The sequence below is a fragment of the Tripterygium wilfordii genome, chromosome 21, assembly GCF_013401445.1.
Source record: "Tripterygium wilfordii isolate XIE 37 chromosome 21, ASM1340144v1, whole genome shotgun sequence".
Classification (NCBI taxonomy): Eukaryota; Viridiplantae; Streptophyta; class Magnoliopsida; order Celastrales; family Celastraceae; genus Tripterygium; species Tripterygium wilfordii.
The window spans coordinates 13,825,378-13,847,196 of record NC_052252.1 but is presented as its reverse complement, the minus strand read 5'-3'; the positions used below and the strand labels follow the sequence as shown (position 1 = coordinate 13,847,196).

The window sequence follows — 21,819 nt, the reverse complement described above, 5'->3', positions numbered from 1 at the left end:
TTTCTTTATTTGAATTATGGATCTTATCTAATTTTATTTATGAATTTTTCATAAGTTGGCAATAATAGATTAAATTTATAAATGATACTTTTCCAAATAATCATTTATACCATAAGTTGATATTTAAAATTAAACCTACCAAAAGTTGGTAGGGCATTTTATCATTTATACCATAAGTTGGTATTGAAAATTAAACCTACCAAAAGTTGGTAGGACATTTAATTTTATCATTTACACCATAAGTTGGTATTTAAAATTAAACCTACCAAAAGTTGGTAGTGTATTTTAATTAAACCTATCAAAAGTTGATAGTAATATTACAAACTTTTTTTTTAAATACTATCATAAGTTGATAGTATTCTTACAAATCTTTTTTCAAAACTATCATAATAGTATTTTTCATACAAATTTTTCTCAAAGCAATCATATCTTGCAAAGAGCAAGTTTCCATAAGATAGCCATTAAATTAATCCGGGTAATCGTTTTCAAACGGGAGTTGTGGGGTGCCTAACACCTTCCCCACACTTAATCGATCCATGTACCTTTTTTTCTCTGGTTCGCATGTCTTTTCGGTGTCCAATTGCACTTTAAATCAATTGGTGACGACTCTAAACGTTTTTCATCATCCAACGCCGATCCGCGTCGTGGCCCCGATTGTGACAGTCAAAAGATGTATCACCATAAGCACACAGCCCAAACACAACGGCCAAATATTCACCAACCATGTTTGCAATTAACATATATAATCTTCAAATATTGGCTAATGTTAAATAATAGGCAATATTGTGGTAATTTTTTGTTGTGGTAATACCGATAATATGCCTCCCGCCTTGCAAAAACTTTCGAGTTTTCTTAGCAAAAGAGAAATGATGACTTTGCTCACCCTACATCATGAGATTTTTCATAGCCTTTCCAGAGTTTTGTTGGCCGCGAAGATTATTCATGTGGGAAAGTTTAAGGAAGACGAAAGATAAAAGGGCTTTGGAAGGCAGATAGGTTTTTGAATTGTCGATCTTGACCTTGGTTAATGACCTTGTTATCAATGTTAAAGCAAACCAAAGGATATAATAGTACTTTCCTCTGCTGGCAGTATTAACTTCGATCATCGGGGAAAAAAATAATTTGGGCTCTGTTTTTGTGTTTCTGGACCAGCGAGGTTTACCAGTTGGGGTACTCGATAATTTATGTAAATTGACAGTGCCAAGCCCATATCCATGCTGAGTTTATTGACAATGCTAAGCCCATATCCACGCTTACTTTAATGGAAGTTGAACAACGGGTTTGACGACAAACGTTATGTCTCCTGCAAAGTGATACCAGTCTTCTCTCCATAAAACCTCTTGCTCGTTTTTGACTTTCCATTAATTTGCTCCCACAATGTTGTGATGGGAGGCAAGGTGGGAGAGTTATAGGTCCAAGCTGCCACTTTAGGTACAAGAAAGATCAATTCTACTACTCAACTGCAGCTTATCCGCCGTCTCCATCGACACCCTCACCAACACCAGTTTCTTCTCCTCCACCACCAACACTGGTTTCTCCTCCTCCGCCGATGAACGCAGTGACTACAAAAGGTAAAACATATTTGTCAAGTTTTTATATATGTGGACATAACAAGTTACACAATAATTGTCTAATATATATATATATATATATATATATATATATATATATATATATATATATATATATATATATATAAAGAGTTACCGCTAGAGTACTTATTCAACAGTAATCATGCTCTAATTTGATTCATTTATGGTTTTCCAGGGAAGGGAAGCAATGGCTTTATAGCTGTCATCACTTTGGTTTCAGTACTCTGTTTGTGATGCTCAATATGGGAGATGCGTTGGTTCAAGAATCAACTGCCAAGTAAAATAAAGTCGAAGCAATTTGATTTTGCATTAGAAATTGATGTGGTCTTGAAGCAAATTGTGTTTTTAATCAATTGTACTTGGTTTTTGTTGGGTCTGAGACATAAAGCTGTCTTTATTGTTTATCTGTGTTGACTTGGTTCATGTTGACCAAGTATCATGTTTTATCTTTGCTTGTTGACTGCCATGTCATATGGCTTTAATGTTTTTTATTACGTGTTTGTAGTGATGCCAGATAAGCATAATCTAGAAGCAAAAATCTAGTATTGTCTTATTCTTGGTTTGTGTAGTTGTTGGTATGAAAAAGGTGGGTCTCTGTGTTCGATGTTGTTTGTCTGAATTTGAAAGAGATTATCTTGATGTGTTAATCAAGCTTGTAGTCTATTTGTGCTTATGCTACAGATTGCTTGAAGTTGTCTCGCAAGACAAGGCATAGCAGATTTGATGTTGTTCTGTTTTGAACAGAGAACTTTCTGTTTCATTTGAGGTTTGGAACTGATGGTTCCCATGTGTTAAATAAAGTTAGGGTTGGAAAAACTCTTGTTCGAATGATCGAATTTTTTGGACCCGAAGTAAATGAAGTTTGGACATAAGTAATATGTTCGAAATCCGGGTACAAACACAAGATTTTTATCTGATTTAAAATCAGATTCGGGTCCAAACACATAAATCTTGTCCGGACATTTACTCGTCTGGATTTAAACCAATTCAAGTTTGGTAAATTAAGTACGCTAGAAATTCAATCCAGGTTAGGATCTGAACATATAAACATTTCATAAACAAGTGATGTTATCCGACCCAAAACTGACTCGGAACCCCCTTTTTGCCACCTCTAAATAAAGTGTTTCACATTAAAAGAATTACTTTAAACTTGAAAGCTTTAGAAAAAGAGAAATGGTATGACAAGGAAGCGGAAGCGTACTAATCAAGTATAGGGGTATAATTATATTTTTGAGTACCCAGGTAATTGGTTATAAAAGGGAAACCCTAACTTGATTGTACACATTGCATTTCTCATAGTAAAAACAACTATAAACTCCATGGAGGTAAACACTTTTTTCGAACAAAGTAAATCTCATGCTCTTCTTCTTTCTCCCTGTTTTTGATTACTCTGTTTACTTTGTTCTATTGTCTGTGTTTTCTGGGAAGGTTGAAATTACAACACTGTATATGTTATGACAAATACTGCGTAAGCATGACAACCACGATCAGTTATGTCGTGTTACTACAAAATGAGTGATTGGAATAGGGCCGGTCTTCCCCCCTTCTCAGCCCATTTATGTAACTCATGAGGCTTGGATGTTAGCTGAGCGGTTGACTTTAATGGAGGCCTACTTCATCAATCCTTATTTATCCAACTCGTGGGCTATCCAAACCTTGAAAGTTGAAAGCCCACTTCATCCATGCTCTGGCAGCTCTGCATTTTGGGTTTAATTGACCGTTAAAGACCAGAATAGGGTTCCGCCGTTCCGGGAATCCGGATGGCAGTGATGATAACGGTGGACTCGCTTTCCAAGATCACATGCTTCTGGTCGTGTGCCTTCGTGGAGAGCAAGTTGCGCGCGGCCAGTTGTGGGCGAAGAGGATCTCGCCCGTCATTTCGGACCACCGAAGCGAGGAGTCCCGCGTGAATGCAAACAGAGGTCCGGGCAATTGAGCGCGAATAATTGAAATCTATGGCAGTCTTCAACTCCGACGGCAGAATTCAAGAGCCACGTAAGTGTATCATATTTCTTGAGTAAATAATAACTTTCGTTTGCTTTACTCAAAACAAGTCAAACAATGAAAAATGTTGCGTGTTTGGTATCTGTAGAAATTTCCATGGAAAATAGGAAGTCTCTTTTAAATTTCCTCATTTGTCCTCAACTACTCATGTATCCATCAGACGCTTACTTTATCCACAGACCAGACTGGTCTTCAATCAATGTATTATTACATTCTACTAAGCCTAGAAAATGTCATCCATTTCGGACTTCTGTGGTGGTTGAATATTTATTCACAATATTTGCCCACGTCGCCAACCTACCCAAGTTGGTTAATTTCCATGGCTTACGAATGAGAAACTTTATTATTAGGTCTTTGGTCAATGTATTGAATTGAATAAATTACATCTTCCCCACCAAGTATTTTATACACTTCTAGGACTAGACTTCCTGCCAAAAACCATGGGCTTTTCTTTTTCAGGAATGCATTTTGGTATTCTGATTCTCATACACTTCATTTTCTTCAGAATTACTGAGGCAGATCCCTTGTTTCACTTCTGTTTGTATGATAAAGCCAACTATACTGCAAACAGTACGTACCAGGCAAATCTTGAACGGGTCCTTTCCTCTGTTTCTAATGAAGAAAACGATTATGGCTTCTACAACTTGTCTGCGGGCAACAATTCTGATACCGTTAATGCAATCGCACTGTGTAGGGGAGATGCTAAGCCGAATGATTGTCTTAGTTGCATCAGTAATGCTACTATTGAGCTCAAGAGGCTATGTCCTAACCAGAAAGAAGCAATTATATGGTACGATTATTGCATGTTTCGTTATTCTAATCGCTCCATCTTCGGAACCATGGAAACTGGTAATACTTTTTATATGTGGAATATCAATAATGTATCAGACGTGGATGGATTTAATCAGGCCCTGAGTGGCTTGTTAACTAGTCTAAGAAGCATGGCTGCATCAGGTGGTCCCCTTCGCAAGTTTGCCGCAGCAAATGCAACAGCTCCAGATTTCCAAACAATTTATGCCCTTGCCCAATGTACTCCTGATTTGTCTGAGTCGGACTGTAACGACTGCCTTGTCAGGAATTTTGGAAATATACCAGATTGTTGCGAAGGAAAAAGAGGGGGGAGGGTCATTGGGCCAAGCTGCAATTTCAGGTTTGAGGTTGAGCGCTTCTATGACCCCTCAGCGAGCACAACGGTTGCATCACCACCACCACCAGCATCTCCCCCACCACCTCCAATCCCAGCATCTCTCTCACCCCCATCAACTAATACAACACCATCACAAGGTAACAGCACAACTTTGCCTACAATTGTATTGAGCATGGTGTGATTCTTAGTCCACCTTTTCCCTCTTGTGTAATATAATAGAAACCCAGCTATGTTGTTGATATCGATTTTCACATAAGTGGTACCGTTAAAATGATGAGAAAGGTTTGAATTTATACCCCTACTATGTCTTAATTTCTAGCTTAATTATACTATCTGTTAGTTTCTTGAACTCTAATCTTGATAGTTTCCACGAATTTCTGGCTTTCATCCTTAATTAGAATGCTTTACTCTGTTTTGCAGAGGGCAAGGGTAGTGCATCTAATACCACCATCATTGTAGTTATTTCAACCACCGTTCCTGCAATTATTATTATCTGTGTCTGCATCTGCATCTTTTTAAGAGTGAGAAAGTCAAAAAAGAAAATCGAACGTAAGTTATGTTCTTTGCCTCTGTTTTTTTACATATAGCAATTCTTCGAAGTTGTTTTGAGACAAGTAAAATTATGTTATGATCACATTCGTTCAAGCTTTGCTAATTAGTTTAGTATGCCTTTATTTTATTTTTTTTTACATTCCACCTATCAAGCTGCGGTTGAAGGTGTGAGTGAGATTAGAAGCGCCGACTCCTTGCAATATGATTTTGGCACCATTAGAGTTGCAACAAACAACTTTTCCGATGCCAATAAGCTCGGACAAGGTGGCTTTGGTGCTGTTTATAAGGTAATATTGAGGGAAAACCATATGATTTGATCCCATCTTCACGAGTTACAATAATTACTTCACATATGTTTTCCTTCATTCATCTCAGGGTAGGCTTCCTAATGGACAAGAAGTAGCTGTAAAAAGACTGTCTAGGGATTCTGGACAGGGAGATCTAGAATTTAAAAATGAAGTCGTCTTGGTGGCCAAGCTTCAACACAGGAATTTAGTGAGGCTTCTTGGCTTTTGCTTAGATGGACACGAAAGGCTTCTCATCTATGAGTTCGTTCCTAATGCAAGCCTTGATCACTTCCTATTTGGTATAAGTTACAGACTATTTGAAACGTTTTACATATTATTTATTGATGGCAGTTTTGTTATCATATGCAAAACATGCTTTAGATAATAATGACATATGAAAACACTAATAGTGTGTTTGGATTGAGGGATTTGGGGGTAAGGGAAGGGAATCTTCCCCCTAATTCTTTCCAAATCTCTCCCTTTAATGAAATCTTTATCCCAATCCTCTTCAAAACCCTCTCCTTGATTTTTTATAAATTTTCCAAATAAGGGAATTAGAAGGAAATTCTCTTTCCCTTCCCCTCACCTCTCCTCAAATCTTTGAATCCAAACACACTATTAGAAGAAAGCTTAAGTAGCTGTTCTGTTTTCCCCATTAGTTTCAGTTTTATTTGATAATTTTATGATTATGTAGATCGCATCAAACGCATAAATTTAGACTGGGAAAAGCGCTACAAAATCATAAGAGGAATTGCACGAGGACTTCTTTACCTTCATGAAGATTCTCGTATACGTATTATTCATCGCGATCTCAAGGCTAGCAACATTTTGCTAGATGCAGAGATGAACCCAAAAATTTCTGATTTTGGCATGGCAAGATTGTTTGCAATGGACCAAACTCAAGGAGATACGAGTAGAATTGTTGGAACCTAGTAAGTAATCTGTTGTGATCTTCTAATTTTGAGATTTAACTAAATCATATAAACAAGAAAAATCAAATAATTTGAGCACACGCAGTTTGCATTATCTGGGTATTGGTGTGAAAATATGAAATTGATGTTATTGATATATACTTGTAGTGGATATATGGCTCCAGAGTATGCGATGAACGGACACTTCTCAGTTAAGTCAGATGTTTTCAGTTTTGGGGTCCTAGTTCTCGAGATTGTGAGTGGTCGGAAAAATAATTGCTTCCAAAATGGTGAGATCACTGAGGACCTTTTAAGCTATGTAAGTATCAAAATCTACAGATATATGTCCTCCATGTCTTTCATTTAAATTCAGTAGAATTAAGGCATTCCCAACTAACTATTGCAGGCTTGGAGAAATTGGAGGGAAGGGGCAGCTTTGAATCTAATAGATCCCACAACAGGTGCAGGGTCAAGGAATGAAATGTTGAGATGCATCCACATTGGATTGCTCTGTGTTCAAGAAAATGTAGCCGACCGACCAACTATGGCCTCAGTTGTTCTAATGCTTAATAGCTACTCACTCAGTCTTTCAGTACCCTCAGAACCAGCGTTCTTCATGAATAGAAGCATTGAATCCGACATGTCATCCTCGCGAGATTCCAAATCAAGGATAACAGAGTCTAACAAAAGCCAGCCAGAAATCGCTCCACCATTGGCAAATGAGGATCCAATTACAGAGCTGTATCCCAGATAGCTTATGGCACTTCCATGATATGTAACAAACTGCAAAAATTAGGATATCTAAGTATGGAGTTTCCTTATCACACGACTGCTATGTCATATTTGCAAAGATTCTGTTTTTATTTTGTTTTCGTTCTCTAAAGAAGAAACAACATGGACTTTCTCTTTCATAGCAATCTCAAATCTCAAAGCTATGTTCCTCGCATATGGTTTTGAATAGGCCAAAGGGTCTGTCTTTGACTCTAGCGTTGTATGTCCAGAGATAAATGGCATGAATTGTGTCTACAAAGACGGATAAATACCTGCTACACTGGGATGTGGATCCAAGTCTAACATCAAAAGTTTGAGTCTAATTCTCCATTGAAAACTTAGGTTATCAATATAAGGTTTATCATCCCTTATAAGCTAGACTCTAAACCATCCACCATCTTCCGATGAGAAAGAATCCAAACTCACCATCTTCCGATATGAGATTTTCATCAATCCCCACCCTCCATTATAAGCTAGACTTGAAATCACCCACCATCTTTATATGGGAAAGAATCCAAACCCACTATCTTCCGATGTGAGATTCTCATTAATTCTCACCCACCATCTTTCAATGTGAGATTCTCATTAATCCTCTCCCTGGGAGCATGCACATCCTTGTGCATGGCACGGGCTATACCATTTCGATCGTCGGTCCACTTAGCCAATCCAGTGGATAAGGGTTTTTCCAAGTTACTTGAACGACCTTTTCTTTTTCTCCCCACCAACCATCTTCCGATGAGAAAGACTTCAAACCCATCATCTTCCGATGTGAAGTTCTTATCAATCCTCTTCCTGGGAGCATGCACGTCCTCGTGCATGGCACAGGCTATACCATTTCGACCATAAGCCCACAATGGATATGAGTCACTGTCTACTAACCAAACTCGACAAGGAATGAGCTCTGGGATAGACTCGCCTATGATAGTATCAGCCCACGAGTATGCTCTTAAGCAGGTGCTTCTCTCAACGAGAGTATCAATGATCAATACCTATCACATGGGATGGAGGGTCAGATCTAACATTACAAATTTGGTCATAATACTCTATTGAAAACTCAGGTTGTCATCTTCCGATGTGAGATTCTCATTAAAGACAAAGAACACGCAATAACGTGCCTGTTTGGTGGGGCATTGGGCAAAATGGTACCGCTAGCGATATCACTTTGCCCAATCACCCCACCAAACATCCCTCAACCGCTGGGCGTTACGACCCACAATACGCGGTAACGCCCTACTTGAAATTGCTCTAACTTGGAGCTTTTTCCAGGCCATTCAACTTCTGTTTTTTTTTTAAAATTTTTTTTAATTGGGCCCACCTACTTTATGGTTAAAATCTATTGAAAATGGATGGATACACTTGCTTTTCATTGGGCCCCACCTTATTTACAACTAATTATTATACATTGAAATTAATAATTCTTGATAATAAATTAATAATACTTATAAATTTATAATTCTTAATAATACATTAATAATTCTTATATCTTAACATTTTTTATTAATATAAAATTATTTAAATATAAAATTAAATAATGTAGTATATTTATTAAATTACAAACTTATTTAAATATTAAATTAAACTTAATTAATTAAATTTATTTTTAATATTTATTCATTTGTAATTATAATAATTAATATTTAAATTAAAATATAATTAAAATGAGAAAAAGAAAAGCAAAATTTATTTTACACAACTTAACCGCTAACAACAGTTAACAGCTTTATCAAACATCTTACGGCTTATTTCACAGTTTTAAACTCAGTTTTTTTTTTTCACAACTTACCTATTAACGTTGAAAATCAATACCACCACTCTATCAAACGGAGCCGAACATATGGTTTTATTTGGTCCAAGGTGACTTGTTGTCAAGTGCGTCTAAGGCGGCCTGTTGTCAAGTGCTTCCATCTCATTAACCAGGGAAAAAAAGAAGAAGTATTTCCATCTCAAGCAAGTATTCAACCACTTTATAAAGTAAAGATGTTTTGACTATTCTGCCATCATTGTCCAAAGCTAATAGAATAGAAGGTTCGCAGAAGATGCACCATATCATGGACTTAGCCAGACAAATAAAAAAAGAATTCTATTGAATATAAACATCCATGCAAACCAAACGCAATTAATGCTGCAACATCTATCGAAATATTATATATTTATTTCAAGTAGTTGATGTATTCAAACAAATCATTTTGAATAGGCCACCAAGTTGATGTGCGTGTCAATTGTCAGACCAACAAGGCTCCGGTCAACCCATTGCTTTTCTTATTAAAACCCACTACACGCAAAGGTTGGGAATGGGTTGGCAATGGCTTCTTCAACATTATTATTAGCTTTTCCTCTGATTCTGATGCATATTCTTGCTCTCACCATAGCCCAGCAGCCAACCTTTCTCGCTCCGTACTGTTTCAACAACAAGGGTAACTACACTGAAAATAGCACCTACGCAACAAACCTTAATCGCCTCCTCTCCTCTGTCTCTACCACCACAGAATTCAACGGCGGGTTCTACAATGTATCAGAAGGCGAAAGCTCCGATAAAGTTAATGCAATTGCGCTTTGTAGAGGAGATGTTAGTAAAGACGTTTGCCTCAGTTGTCTCAATGCGTCTAGTTCTGAGCTCCCCAGACGGTGTCCGAACCAGAAGGAGGGGATTGTATGGTACGACGAGTGCTTATTCCGGTACTCCAATAGGTCCATTTACGGTGAAATGGAAATAAGTCCTTTTCTTCCGATGGCGAACCCCAATAATGCCACGAAGGCGGATGAGTTCTATCAGAGTTTGAGGACATTGTTGGATGAACTAATAAGTAGAGCTACACAAGGGGGTGATCTTCAAAAGTTCGCAGTTGGAGATACTACTGCTCCAGATTTCAAGACCATATATGGACTTGCGCAGTGCACTCCTGATTTAACTGCGCAGGAATGCAGTGATTGTCTTGTTGGTGCACGCAGTCAGTTTTCAGATTGTTGTTCTGGGAGGGAAGGAGGCAGAGTATTGAGACCGAGTTGTAATATAAGGTTTGAGATCTACCGTTTCTATGAATCAACAAATGAAACCCTTTCACCGCCTCCTACTCTGCCTGATGGAGGTATAGTATATTTATTAAATTGGCTTCAAAATTTTGAGTAATTGAAAAACCTTTCTTTTAGACCATGTTTCTGTTTGTTTGAAACAGAGTCGTTGATTTACTCTGTTTCTGGTTGTGGGACTAGATTAAAAATTGATTGCTTTGAAATCGTAATCAGACAAGTGCCTGTACAATCTTCTGTTTGTGCAGGAAAGGAAAATAACACATCTAGGACTATTATCATCATTGTGGTTCCAATTGTTAGTGTTTTGGTGCTTATACTCTGCATCTGGATCTATTTAAGACAGAGGAAGAGGAAGCCAAGGAAGATTGATGAATGTAAGTTGAGCATAATTTTTTTCCTGCTTTCTTTTTATTCTTTCTGCGTTTCTCTTTCAGATATGAATCGAAAAAATATGACTTTTTAAGATGCATATTCATATATAAAATAATCGACTTTACATCCACAAAAAAAGTCTCTGCTTTGGATGTGATGGTGTGCTTAAACAATGTGTTCTAATTTGATTTGTGCTAATCTTTTCCCTTTTGAGCAGCTGTGGATGAAATTAGTGTCGTGGAATCTTTGCATTTCGACTTTAGTACAATCAAAACTGCAACGAATGACTTTTCTAATAAGCTCGGACAAGGAGGATTTGGTGCTGTTTACAAGGTAATTAACGAAACAGGATCCAACAATACAATTAATTTTTCAAGTGTAAATATAATGAAAACTGCACAAAAGCCAAAAATCTTGAGGCCGTTTGATTGATACCTGATTCATTTTCAGGGTCGACTTTACAATGGACAAGAAATAGCCGTGAAGAGGCTGGCGATGGGTTCTGGACAAGGAGATATCGAGTTTAAGAACGAGGTTTTGTTAGTGGCCAAGCTTCAGCATCGTAATTTAGTCAGGCTACTAGGATTCTGCTTGGAAGGAGATGAAAGAATCCTCATTTACGAGTTCGTGGCCAACACTAGCCTCGATCACTTCATATTTGGTACTATTTCATTTTACCATTTCATTTCTCAAAGGAATATGGACAAGAATTCCTATTTTTGGTTTTATGATTAATGTACGCGTGAAAACATGTAGATCCTCTCAAGCGCGGGCAACTTGATTGGGAAAGCCGTAGCAAAATCATCGGAGGCATCGCTCGAGGACTTCTTTACCTTCATGAGGACTCTCGGCTTCGAATCATTCACCGTGATCTCAAAGCTAGCAATGTTCTGTTGGACGCAGAAATGAATCCGAAAATTGCAGATTTTGGCATGGCAAGGCTGTTTGAACAGATGGATGAAACTCAAATCTACACCAATAGAATCGTGGGCACATAGTAAGTAACTCATGGCTTGGAGTATCGACTAGTGGAGATTTTATTATAAGAAGATTAGATACTGATCATCTTAATGTCGATATGCAGTGGCTACATGGCTCCAGAGTATGCAATGCACGGGCAATTCTCAGTTAAATCCGATGTCTACAGTTTCGGTGTGTTAGTTCTTGAGATTGTGAGTGGCCAGAAGAACAATTGCTTTCGTATAGGGGAGAATGTGGAGGACCTTGTGACTTCTGTACGTGCAAACAGCCTTTCAAGAACTATTTTTTGTTCAGATTAAACAGTATGAATCTTTTTTATTCTAATGAAGTGCTTATTGATAAATCTTATGCAGGCATGGAGAAACTGGAGGGAAGGGACTGCTTCCAATCTCATAGACTCAACTTTAAATTCCGGGTCGAGAAATGAAATGATGAGATGCGTCCATGTGGCCTTACTTTGTGTCCAAGAAAATGTGGCAGACAGACCAACAATGGCTTCAGTTGCTCTCATGTTGACCAGCTCCTCCCTCACTCTTCCAGTACCCTCACAACCTGCTAATTATATGAACAGCAGAGCTCTCTCAGACATTTCATCCTCGCTCGGCTATAGTTCCCAGGACACACATTCCAAATCCACTGAAAATCTTCCTTTGAGAAATGGTTAAGCTTCTAAGCATGCGAGGATGTTCCATTTCGCTTGCTTTCTCCTGCGAATGTTATTCCCTTTGAAGAATGCTGCCAACTCCATTGAGTTGACACTTTCTTTATAAATATAAAAATAGATTCAACATATTTTTCTTTAGTCTACAATCCAATATATTTTTGGCTCCAGCTCGATATATTTTAGAAGACTTGAATGTATTATTATATGTGTTGTGGAAGAGAGAATGAACTTTTTTTTTTTTGAAAATCTCTGTTTTTGTCATATTTGAGTCGTTTTATAAGTTAATTGACCCTTTTTGCAAAGTACAAGGGTTTAATTCGTACTTCCCCATTTTAAAATCTTAGCTGAACTGAATGATTTAATCGTTGAGTTTATAAATTCGAATCTAAAGCTATACATAGGCATGTGGCTCAATGAAGTGAACTCCAAATTCTTCCATTTTAAAATGGTAGTAGTAAGGGTCTGTTTAGGAGTGCTATCAACTGTTGTGAGGTGCTGTGAGATAAAAAACTGTGGTACTGTGAGGTGAGTTGGAACGCAAAAAGCTGTTTGGCGTATCATTTTTAAAACTGTGGTGCTGTGCTGTGAGGTGCGTTTGACGTATCTAAATTACAATTATATTAGATGATTAATAATATTAATATAAAATCACTTAACGTTTACATTGGACATTAATCTAAAATAAAATAATTGACCTAATTTGATTACGTAGGACAATTCAACATATATTATAAGCGTTTGGGAGTGCTGTGAGGTGTGGTGAGGTGCTGTGAGGTAAAAAGCTGTGGTGCTGTGAGGTGAGTTGGAACGCAAAAGCTGTTTGGCGTGTCACAAAGCTGTGAGATGTGTTGCAACTGAACATAGTTGCAACACATTGCCAAACTCATACAGTATTTAGTTGCAACACACTGGCAAACTCATACAGTATTTCATTTGACCATATAGGGCGTTCATATTATTTTAAGATTGCAGACTGTTTGTAGTTTCTACACAAAAGTTTCCGCATGTAAGTTTCCCAGGCTGACAGACCTGGTCTCAATTTTTTTAGAATCCATATTACTTATAGGGGCTCAGTCAAAGCACATAATGACTGCCTGCAATAATAAATCCTTTAAAGATACGAGGGTGGTAGACAGCAAACGATGTGGTCAATTTTTCCCCTTCAACTCTCTCTCTGAATGGGTCAATAACTTCCTTAGATGTTCTTGTTGATGAACAAATTGAACCATATAATAATACACAATTCGAGCTTTGAACTACACCAATATTTTCATAAGGACTGTATCAAACCATTCATTTACACACCACTTTTGCCTCGTTTACAGAAGTTATGACAGCACCTGACAGCAGCAAAGGTTGCCAAAACATGTTAATTAAACCACTTTTATCTTCTGAATATTTAAGAAATTTTGACCAACAGATGTCATATGCCAAGAATTACCTAGGAAAGAGTCAGTCAAGTAGGTAGGCATCTGGAAGTATAAATTAATTTCACATATTCTAAGTAATCAAGTGATTAATATGTCAACTTTAGCTGCAACTGCATTGACAATATATTAATCAAGTGAAGGGTCTTGCACGGATTCGCAATGGCAAAGAATAAGAAATTTGTTTTTGCCAGGTCCAATCTATGAACATTTTTGTTTCATTAATAGATACTGGGCTCCAATCGTATCGGCATACGATCTTTTTCCCGGTAAAGCCAGAGACTAATGATGTTTCCCCTGCTTGCAATTGCAATCTTTGGCCTGATCAGCACCAGCGTATCCCAACCTACCTATAACAGTCATGCTTGTTTAGGATCATCAAATATCACTGCCAGCAATCAGTTTCAATCGAATCTCTCATCTCTCTTGGATTCTTTATCTTCCAGATCCTCCACGAACAGTTTTTATCAAGATTCATCGAATGGAATCTACAGCCTCTACCTCTGCCGTGGTGATGTTCCACAGACTACTTGTCAAACCTGCGTTGCAAATGCTAGCCAACAAATTATCCAGAACTGCCAATTCAATCAAAGTGCAATCATATGGTACGACGAGTGCATCCTTCGTTACTCCACTGATGACTTCTTCGGGGTGGTACAGACGTATCCAAGGGTGCTCATGTGGAATGTGCAGAATACTACTTCACCTGATGAGCCTAATGTTGGCGCATTAGCTTTGATATACAACTTAGTAGATAGCGTTCCATACACGGGGACAATGTTCGGGGCAAATGAATCAGCAGGCAATAATGGATCTCAGCCTAGGTACGGCTTGGTGCAGTGTAGTAGAGATCTCAACAGTAGTGCTTGTAGCTCATGTCTTGCACAGTTGACTGATGCTAGCAACCAATGTTGTCGAGGGAAGGTAGGGTGGCGTATCTTGGCACCAAGCTGCAATTTAAGGTACGAGGAATATAAATTTTATCAGCAACCATCAACTCCTGTTGGACCAACACCTTCTGTGCCAGACTCTGGAAATGGTGAGTCAAACATATCATATTTCCTTCATGGAAAACACTGTTACATTTGATTTGTGAGTAAATTATGATTGTGTTGTATGACAAGAGAGCAGGAAATGGAGGAAGGAACACAACAATGATCGTAACGATCACGGTTGCATCATTTGCAGTAGTTGTAGGCCTCTTGGGTTTATGGTATTATCTTTCCTACAGAAGGAACAGACGAAGACTCAAAGGTAGATATGATTAGATATTTATCAGCACCAAAGCTACTTTGTTCTAAGTTCTAACATGATTTCTCACTTAGATGGGGAAAGAAGCCAGGAAATTCTGTTACCAAATTATCAGGGCTCAAATCAGCCACACTTTACAAAGGAAGATATGCAGCCAATAGATCAAGAAAACAGCCCAGAAATGCGTTACTTCAATCTGACAACTATAAGGGCTGCCACAAACAATTTCTCCGAGGAAAATAAGCTAGGAGAAGGAGGTTTTGGACCAGTTTACAAGGTTTGGACCACAAACAATAAGTCTTGCGAATTTATACTTAATAGATCTCATGTTGATGAAGTTTGAAATGTCTACAGGGTAAGCTTTTAAATGGAGATAAAATAGCAGTTAAAAGGCTTTCAATGAAATCAAGTCAAGGAATTGAAGAGTTCAAGAATGAAGTGATGTTAATTGCCAGACTTCAACACAGAAATCTTGTGAGACTTTTGGGATACTGCTTGGAGGGAGACGAAAAGCTTCTCGTCTACGAATACATGGCCAATACAAGCCTTGATGCCTTTCTATTTGGTATACTACATACCTCTCTTGTGTTTTAAGTAAGATAATTGATGTATTTTGATATTTGCTTATGTACTTAAAGGATTTGCTTCTTCCTGACATTTAAAATGCAGATCCAAAAAGACGTAAAGAATTAGATTGGGCTAAACGAGCAAACATCATAAGCGGAACTGCCAAAGGCCTTCAGTATCTCCACGAGGACTCCCGCCTCAAAATCATTCATAGGGATATGAAGGCGAGCAATGTGTTGTTGGATGATGAGTTGAACGCAAAGATATCAGATTTTGGCACAGCTAGGATTTTCGGAGGCAATCAAATTGAAGCTAACACCAAAAGAGTCGTAGGAACCTAGTAAGTCATTCACATCATATTCCTCCACTTAATTTTGCAATCAATATCTTTTATTGAAGTGGGAAACACCTATATAGCTATTACATTGGTTTACAATCAATGATCTACGTAATTACAATCTCTATCAAAGTCACTATCAAAGTCAACAATTGAGGCATCAATTAGTCAACAATTGAGGCATCAATTATGAACTTAGACAAATCAATATTGATTGCCGAATCTTCAATTAAGGAAAGTCTTCAATCAATATTGAGTTTGTCAATAAAGTCTTCAATCAATAAAGTAAATCTTGGGTAAATCTTTGACTCTATTCAACACTCCCCCTCAAGGTGGTGCATAGACATCGTATATGCCCAGCTTGACAAGTGAATCAGCAAACACTGAATTTGACACTCCCTTGGTTAACACATCAGCCAACTGATCTTCGGTCTTCATATACGGAACTTCAATTATTTTTTCTTCTAGCTTTTCATACACGAAATTCCTATCAATTTCCACATGTTTAGTCCGATCATGTTGCACTGGGTTCTCAGCAATTTTAATTGCTGACTGATTATCACAATACAATTTCATTGGTCTTTTAATTGACAAACTCAGCTCCCCCATAAGCCGTTTGAGCCATAACAACTCACAAATACCTTTCACCATTGCTCTGTATTCGGCTTCTGCACTAGACAATGAGACAACTTTTTGCTTTTTACTTCTCCAAGTAACCAGATTTCCTCCAACAAAAGTTAAATACCCAGTGGTTGATCTTCTTCGGTCTCCTTTACCTGCCCAATCTGAGTCGGTATAGCCCCATACGTCTGCATGCCCATTCTTAGAAAAAAGTAAGCCTTTTCCCGGTGCAGATTTTAAATATCTCAGAATTCTAATAACTGCATCCATATGTTGTTTACCAGGATTGTGCATAAATCTACTCACAACACTGACCGCATATGCAATATCTGGCCTCGTATGAGACAAATAGATTAAACGCCCAACTAACCTTTGATATCGTAATTTGTCTATTGAAGTTTGATTCGAAGACTCTTCCAATCCATGATTTTGTTCCATAGGAGATCCAATTGGCTGACATCCAAGCATACCAGTTTCTGTTAATAAGTCAAGCACATACTTTCGTTGGGATAAAAATATGCCTTGCTCAGAACGAACAACTTCAATGCCCAAAAAATATTTTAATCCTCCCAAATCCTTCATATCAAATTCAGTTGACAAATAGTCTCTCAGTTTACGCATTTCTTCAGAATCGTTGCCTGTCACTACCATGTCGTCAACATAAATAATGAGAGCCGTTAATTTATCACCAACTCTTTTCAAAAATAAAGTGTGATCTGCATTACTTTGCTTATAGCCGAATCTTCTCATAGCAAGTCGGAATCGACCAAACCAAGCTCGAGGAGATTGTTTCAACCCGTATAAGGCTTTCTTCAGTTTACACACGACACTTTGATCACCTGGAGCTTCATATCCTGGGGGCAGAGACATATAAACTTCTTCTTGTAGCTCACCATGTAAAAAAGCATTTTTTACATCATATTGTTGTAGAGGCCAATCAAAATTTGCAGCTAGGGATATTAGGACTCGAACCGTATTAATTTTTGCAACAGGAGCAAACGTTTCCTGATAATCAACCCCATACGTCTGGGTGAATCCTTTAGCCACAAGCCTAGCTTTATACCTATCAACCGAACCATCAGGCTTGCACTTGACGGTGTACACCCACCTACAACCAACAGCTTTTTTTCCTTTCGGCAACTCCACCAATTCCCAAGTTTGATTTTTCTCAAGTGCTGTCATCTCCTCAGTCATTGCAGTTGCCCATTTTGGATCCAACAACGCCTCTTGCACTTTAGTAGGAATATCTATGACAGTCATATTACTGACAAAGCTTCGGCATTCCTTTGACAGTCGGTGAGTGGATGCATACTGAGCAATAGGATATTTCACTTTTCGCACAACCTCTGGTGAAAATCTATCTGGTGGAACACCACGAGTACTTCTTGGTGGGAGTACGTATCTGTCAGCTTCAATCGAGACACAAGTATTATCACAAATATTGTTAGTATTAACATCAGACTCAATGCTTACCTCAGGAGGATCTGTACGAGGAGTATCGGGAGTGGGTACTAGCGAAGATGAGAGAGAGGGAGCTTCAGCAACAGTATCGGCAACACACAGTGGATCAGGAAACAACTCCATCCAATTTGGAGCTTCAACAACAGTATCACCACTCGGGCCCGGAAGCGTGGAATTGGGTGAAGAAAAAAACATTTCATGTTCAGAAAAGGTGACATCCATAGTAACATAGAACTTACTTGTAGGAGGATGAAAACAACGGTAACCCTTTTGTGAAGGATGATAACCGACAAATACACACTTGAGGGCACAAGGATCAAATTTCGTGCGGAGATGTTTCTGTAAATGTACAAACACAACACAACCAAACACCCGGGGAGGAAGTGTGAGGTGCGATGGCAGTGTTACATAGGATGCCAATTTATCAAGTGGTGTCTGAAATTGTAGAACACGAGTGGGTACCCTATTCAAAAGATATACAGCTGTGGTAACAGCTTCTTCCCAAAAACGTGGTGCCATGTGGGCTCCAATAAGGGCAGCACGTGTAATCTCCAAAATTTGTCTGTTTCGGCGCTCAGCAACACCATTCTGTTGTGGTGTATAAGGACAAGTGGTTTCATGCAAAATTCCATGAGTCTGAAAATAAGCTTGTAACTCCTGATTTACAAATTCACCACCATTATCAGATCGAAGAACTTGTAAATTAGCAGAGAATTGTGTTTTGATCATGGTATGAAACGTGCGGAAGCAAGCAGCCACATCACTCTTATGACGCATAAGGTAAAGCCAAGTCATACGAGTGCAATCATCAATAAATAATACAAACCATCTAAAGCCAGTAGAAGTAGTAACAGGGGCAGGTCCCCAAACATCCGAATGAACCAACGCAAAAGGCACAACTCTTTTATTAGAACTATCAGAATAAGTAGCACGATGACTCTTGGCCAAAACACATGTATCACACTGAAAATTGGAAGGTTCACATGTAGAAAATAAAGTAGGAAATAAATATTTCAAGTAACCAAAGGAGACATGACCCAAACGATGATGCCATAACCGAATCTGATCTTCTGATGCCCTAGATGACCCTTTTGCTGATAGAGATCGTCCCATACTAACATCTTCCACATAATATAATCCCTCTCTCTTAGTACCACGCCCAATTATCTCCCCGCTGCAGAGATCCTGAAGGAAACAAAAAGTAGGATATATTAATACTAAACAATTTAGTTGTGTAGTAACTTGTGGCACAGATAAAAGATTATTGGAAAGAGCAGGAATCAATAAAGTGTGCTCCAAGGATAATGAAGGAGTTAAGTTAACCCTTCCAGCGCCCGTAACCGGATATGAAACACCATTGGCATTGGTGACAGTAGAGCAATTTGGTAAACAAGCATCATGTAATAAGGACGCATCAAAGGTCATATGATTAGTCGCACCAGAGTCAAGAATCCAACCGGGATCTTTTTCAGAATTTGTTGCAAGAAGGGCTAGACCAACACTACCTGACTGTTGGAGAAGAGTAGGATCTACCACAGAGTGAGTGATATCAACTGGAGTAGTGGAAGCCATGGTATCCATTGAAGAAGGAGTCGGTGCCATTGGGACTGTAGGTGAGGTGCATAGCGCAACTTTACCACCTTTTCGAGCTTGTAATCGCTCTTTGTGAGCCTGCCACCACTCGGGATATCCATGCTTTTTGAAGCAAGTATCTACAATATGTTTGGTGCTGCCGCAATGAGTACATTTACCACCAGTAGGTACTGACAGTGACAAAGAACTTGTTGGAGTTCCATATTTTCGAACTGCCATAGCCATCTGAGGAACTTCTGAAGACATCATTGTATTCCGGCGAAGTTCTTCACGTCTCACAGTTGAGAAAGCATTATCAGGTCCAGGTAGAGGATTAGTACGAAGAATATCTCCCCGAACAGAATCATATATATCATCAAGCCCAGCCAAAAAAGAATAGACTCGATCTTCATCAATTTCAGCCATTCGAGTCTTAATCACATCTGGCTGAGTAAAGGTAATTGGACGACGATGATCAAGCTCCTGCCAAATAACCTTAAGATCGGAATAGTATGCAGCCACAGGTCGCCCTGCCTGCTTAGTTGTCATAGCTTTTCGAGACAGATCATACAAAATAGATTTATCAGCACCCTCAAAATATGTTTGAGACACAGCATCCCAAACATCATTTGCAGTGGGTAAACGAATAAAAAGATTCATTATATCGGCCTCCATAGAGCCAATAAGCCAGCCTTTTACAGTAGCATCCTCCATCATCCACTTGTTATATGTAGAGTCACTAACAGTAGGTTTCGAGGTCGTACCTTTGAGATATTCCATCTTTCCTCGTCCAGCAACGAACATAGTAACCACCTGAGACCAAAGAGTGAAATTTGAGCCATTCAGTTTGATCCCATAAGGAATAGAGGTTGGTTCTTGAGTTGGCGTCACCACAGGTGGAACTATAAGAGCACCGGATTCAGCCATGAGTTGTTTGTAATTTCTGGATGAGATTCTGGTTCAATGGTGCAATCGGCACCTGTTATGGACGAAGCAATCGGCTTCTGTCGGATGGTTGGAGCAGTCGGCCCCTAGTAGCTACGGTGATGGAGAGGTAGTATGTTAAGAGAACCTTGCTTCGATACCAACTTAATTTTGCAATCAATATCTTTTATTGAAGTGGGAAACACCTATATAGCTATTACATTGGTTTACAATCAATGATCTACGTAATTACAATCTCTATCAAAGTCACTATCAAAGTCAACAATTGAGGCATCAATTAGTCAACAATTGAGGCATCAATTATGAACTTAGACAAATCAATATTGATTGCCGAATCTTCAATTAAGGAAAGTCTTCAATCAATATTGAGTTTGTCAATAAAGTCTTCAATCAATAAAGTAAATCTTGGGTAAATCTTTGACTCTATTCAACACCTCCTCACAAGTAAATGATAGTTATCTATACTGCAACAAATTTCAAGGTATGGTCATGCTAAACAGAGGAAAACAGAGTCCCCTGTTCAATAACAGAGGATTGAGTAGTATATTTATCTTGTATTCCCTAATCAATACCTTCTATTTAGTCTGATTTTATACATGAATGAATTTGCATTAACAGTGGATACATGGCACCGGAGTATGCAATGGAGGGATTATTTTCAGTAAAGTCGGATGTTTACAGCTTTGGAATACTGATGTTAGAAATCATTAGTGGTCAAAAGAACAGAGGATTTTACCAATTAGAGAATTCACAAGGCCTTCTATCATATGTAAGTCTCTATTTTCCATGCTCACTTAGGCTTAAGGTTCTTCTGATAAAGTACTTATAGAATATGAATTTTTACAGGCATGGAAGTTATGGATTGAAGGAAAAGGCTTGGAATTGATAGATCCGGATATAGTCAGCACTTTTCCAATAAGCGATGCTTTGAGATGGATCAACATTGCATTACTATGTGTACAGGATGATCCTGCTGATAGGCCCACAATGTCAAATGTTGCTCTCATGCTCGGAAGCAATTCAGTAACCCTTCCCAAACCATTGGCACCTCCACACCATGCGGGTAGGTTTATGATCATGTCCGATCAATCTTCGACGAAAGAGCTAGGAACAGGTTCTCAGTCATCGGAACAATCTTCAACTACTGTTCCCAGATAGTAAAGAGATTTCTTGGATCATTTTGGATCATTTGAGATACTTAAGGAGAGGAGAAACAATTTATTTTGATGCAAATACCACTGATTGAATACATATTTTGTTTTTATATGATCTCAACTTGTGTTATAGAACTTACGAAATTGTTACAGTTCCAGCAGCTGCTTCATGT

General features: G+C 38.4%; 2 protein-coding genes across 5 annotated transcripts; both read left to right on the top strand.

Annotated features, from left to right (window-relative positions):
- Positions 1–2,966: 2,966 nt before the first annotated feature.
- Positions 2,967–7,426, top strand: LOC119988819 (cysteine-rich receptor-like protein kinase 10). Of its 3 annotated transcripts, XM_038834008.1 has the most exons (9): positions 2,967–3,587; positions 4,102–4,386; positions 4,485–4,880; positions 5,164–5,292; positions 5,449–5,582; positions 5,671–5,881; positions 6,277–6,514; positions 6,662–6,812; positions 6,900–7,426. In XM_038834008.1, exons 1-9 carry the CDS (start codon positions 3,548–3,550, stop codon positions 7,245–7,247), a joined length of 1,932 nt encoding a protein of 643 aa, XP_038689936.1. In that variant the 5' UTR covers positions 2,967–3,547; the 3' UTR covers positions 7,248–7,426. The 3 variants fall into 3 exon arrangements, with proteins under 3 accessions (XP_038689936.1, XP_038689935.1, XP_038689937.1); XM_038834007.1 differs by lacking the exon at positions 2,967–3,587 and having other exon boundaries at positions 4,017–4,880; XM_038834009.1 differs by lacking the exons at positions 2,967–3,587; positions 4,102–4,386; positions 4,485–4,880 and having other exon boundaries at positions 5,275–5,292; positions 5,408–5,582.
- A 2,137-nt stretch (positions 7,427–9,563) lies between these two features.
- On the top strand, positions 9,564–21,686 carry LOC119988820 (cysteine-rich receptor-like protein kinase 10). 2 transcript variants are annotated; one of them, XM_038834012.1, is made up of 7 exons: positions 9,564–10,350; positions 10,540–10,668; positions 10,884–10,999; positions 11,117–11,327; positions 11,423–11,663; positions 21,111–21,261; positions 21,339–21,686. In XM_038834012.1, exons 1-7 carry the CDS (start codon positions 9,567–9,569, stop codon positions 21,648–21,650), a joined length of 1,944 nt encoding a protein of 647 aa, XP_038689940.1. In that variant the 5' UTR covers positions 9,564–9,566; the 3' UTR covers positions 21,651–21,686. The 2 variants fall into 2 exon arrangements, with proteins under 2 accessions (XP_038689940.1, XP_038689939.1); XM_038834011.1 differs by lacking the exons at positions 9,564–10,350; positions 10,540–10,668; positions 10,884–10,999; positions 11,117–11,327; positions 11,423–11,663 and adding exons at positions 13,928–14,777; positions 14,870–14,992; positions 15,064–15,266; positions 15,344–15,554; positions 15,659–15,896.
- Positions 21,687–21,819: the final 133 nt, after the last annotated feature.

Bases quoted from the DNA above. Each gene is read 5' to 3' on its own strand.
- LOC119988820 (XM_038834011.1), top strand. From the start codon at position 14,024: ATGATGTTTCCCCTGCTTGCAATTGCAATCTTTGGCCTGATCAGCACC. The intron at 14,993-15,063 runs GTAGATATGATT...TTTCTCACTTAG, and splicing joins GAACAGACGAAGACTCAAAG to ATGGGGAAAGAAGCCAGGAA. The intron at 15,267-15,343 runs GTTTGGACCACA...AAATGTCTACAG, and splicing joins GTTTTGGACCAGTTTACAAG to GGTAAGCTTTTAAATGGAGA.
- LOC119988819 (XM_038834007.1), top strand. From the start codon at position 4,037: ATGGGCTTTTCTTTTTCAGGAATGCATTTTGGTATTCTGATTCTCATA. The intron at 4,881-5,163 runs GTAACAGCACAA...TCTGTTTTGCAG, and splicing joins TAATACAACACCATCACAAG to AGGGCAAGGGTAGTGCATCT. The intron at 5,583-5,670 runs GTAATATTGAGG...CATTCATCTCAG, and splicing joins GCTTTGGTGCTGTTTATAAG to GGTAGGCTTCCTAATGGACA.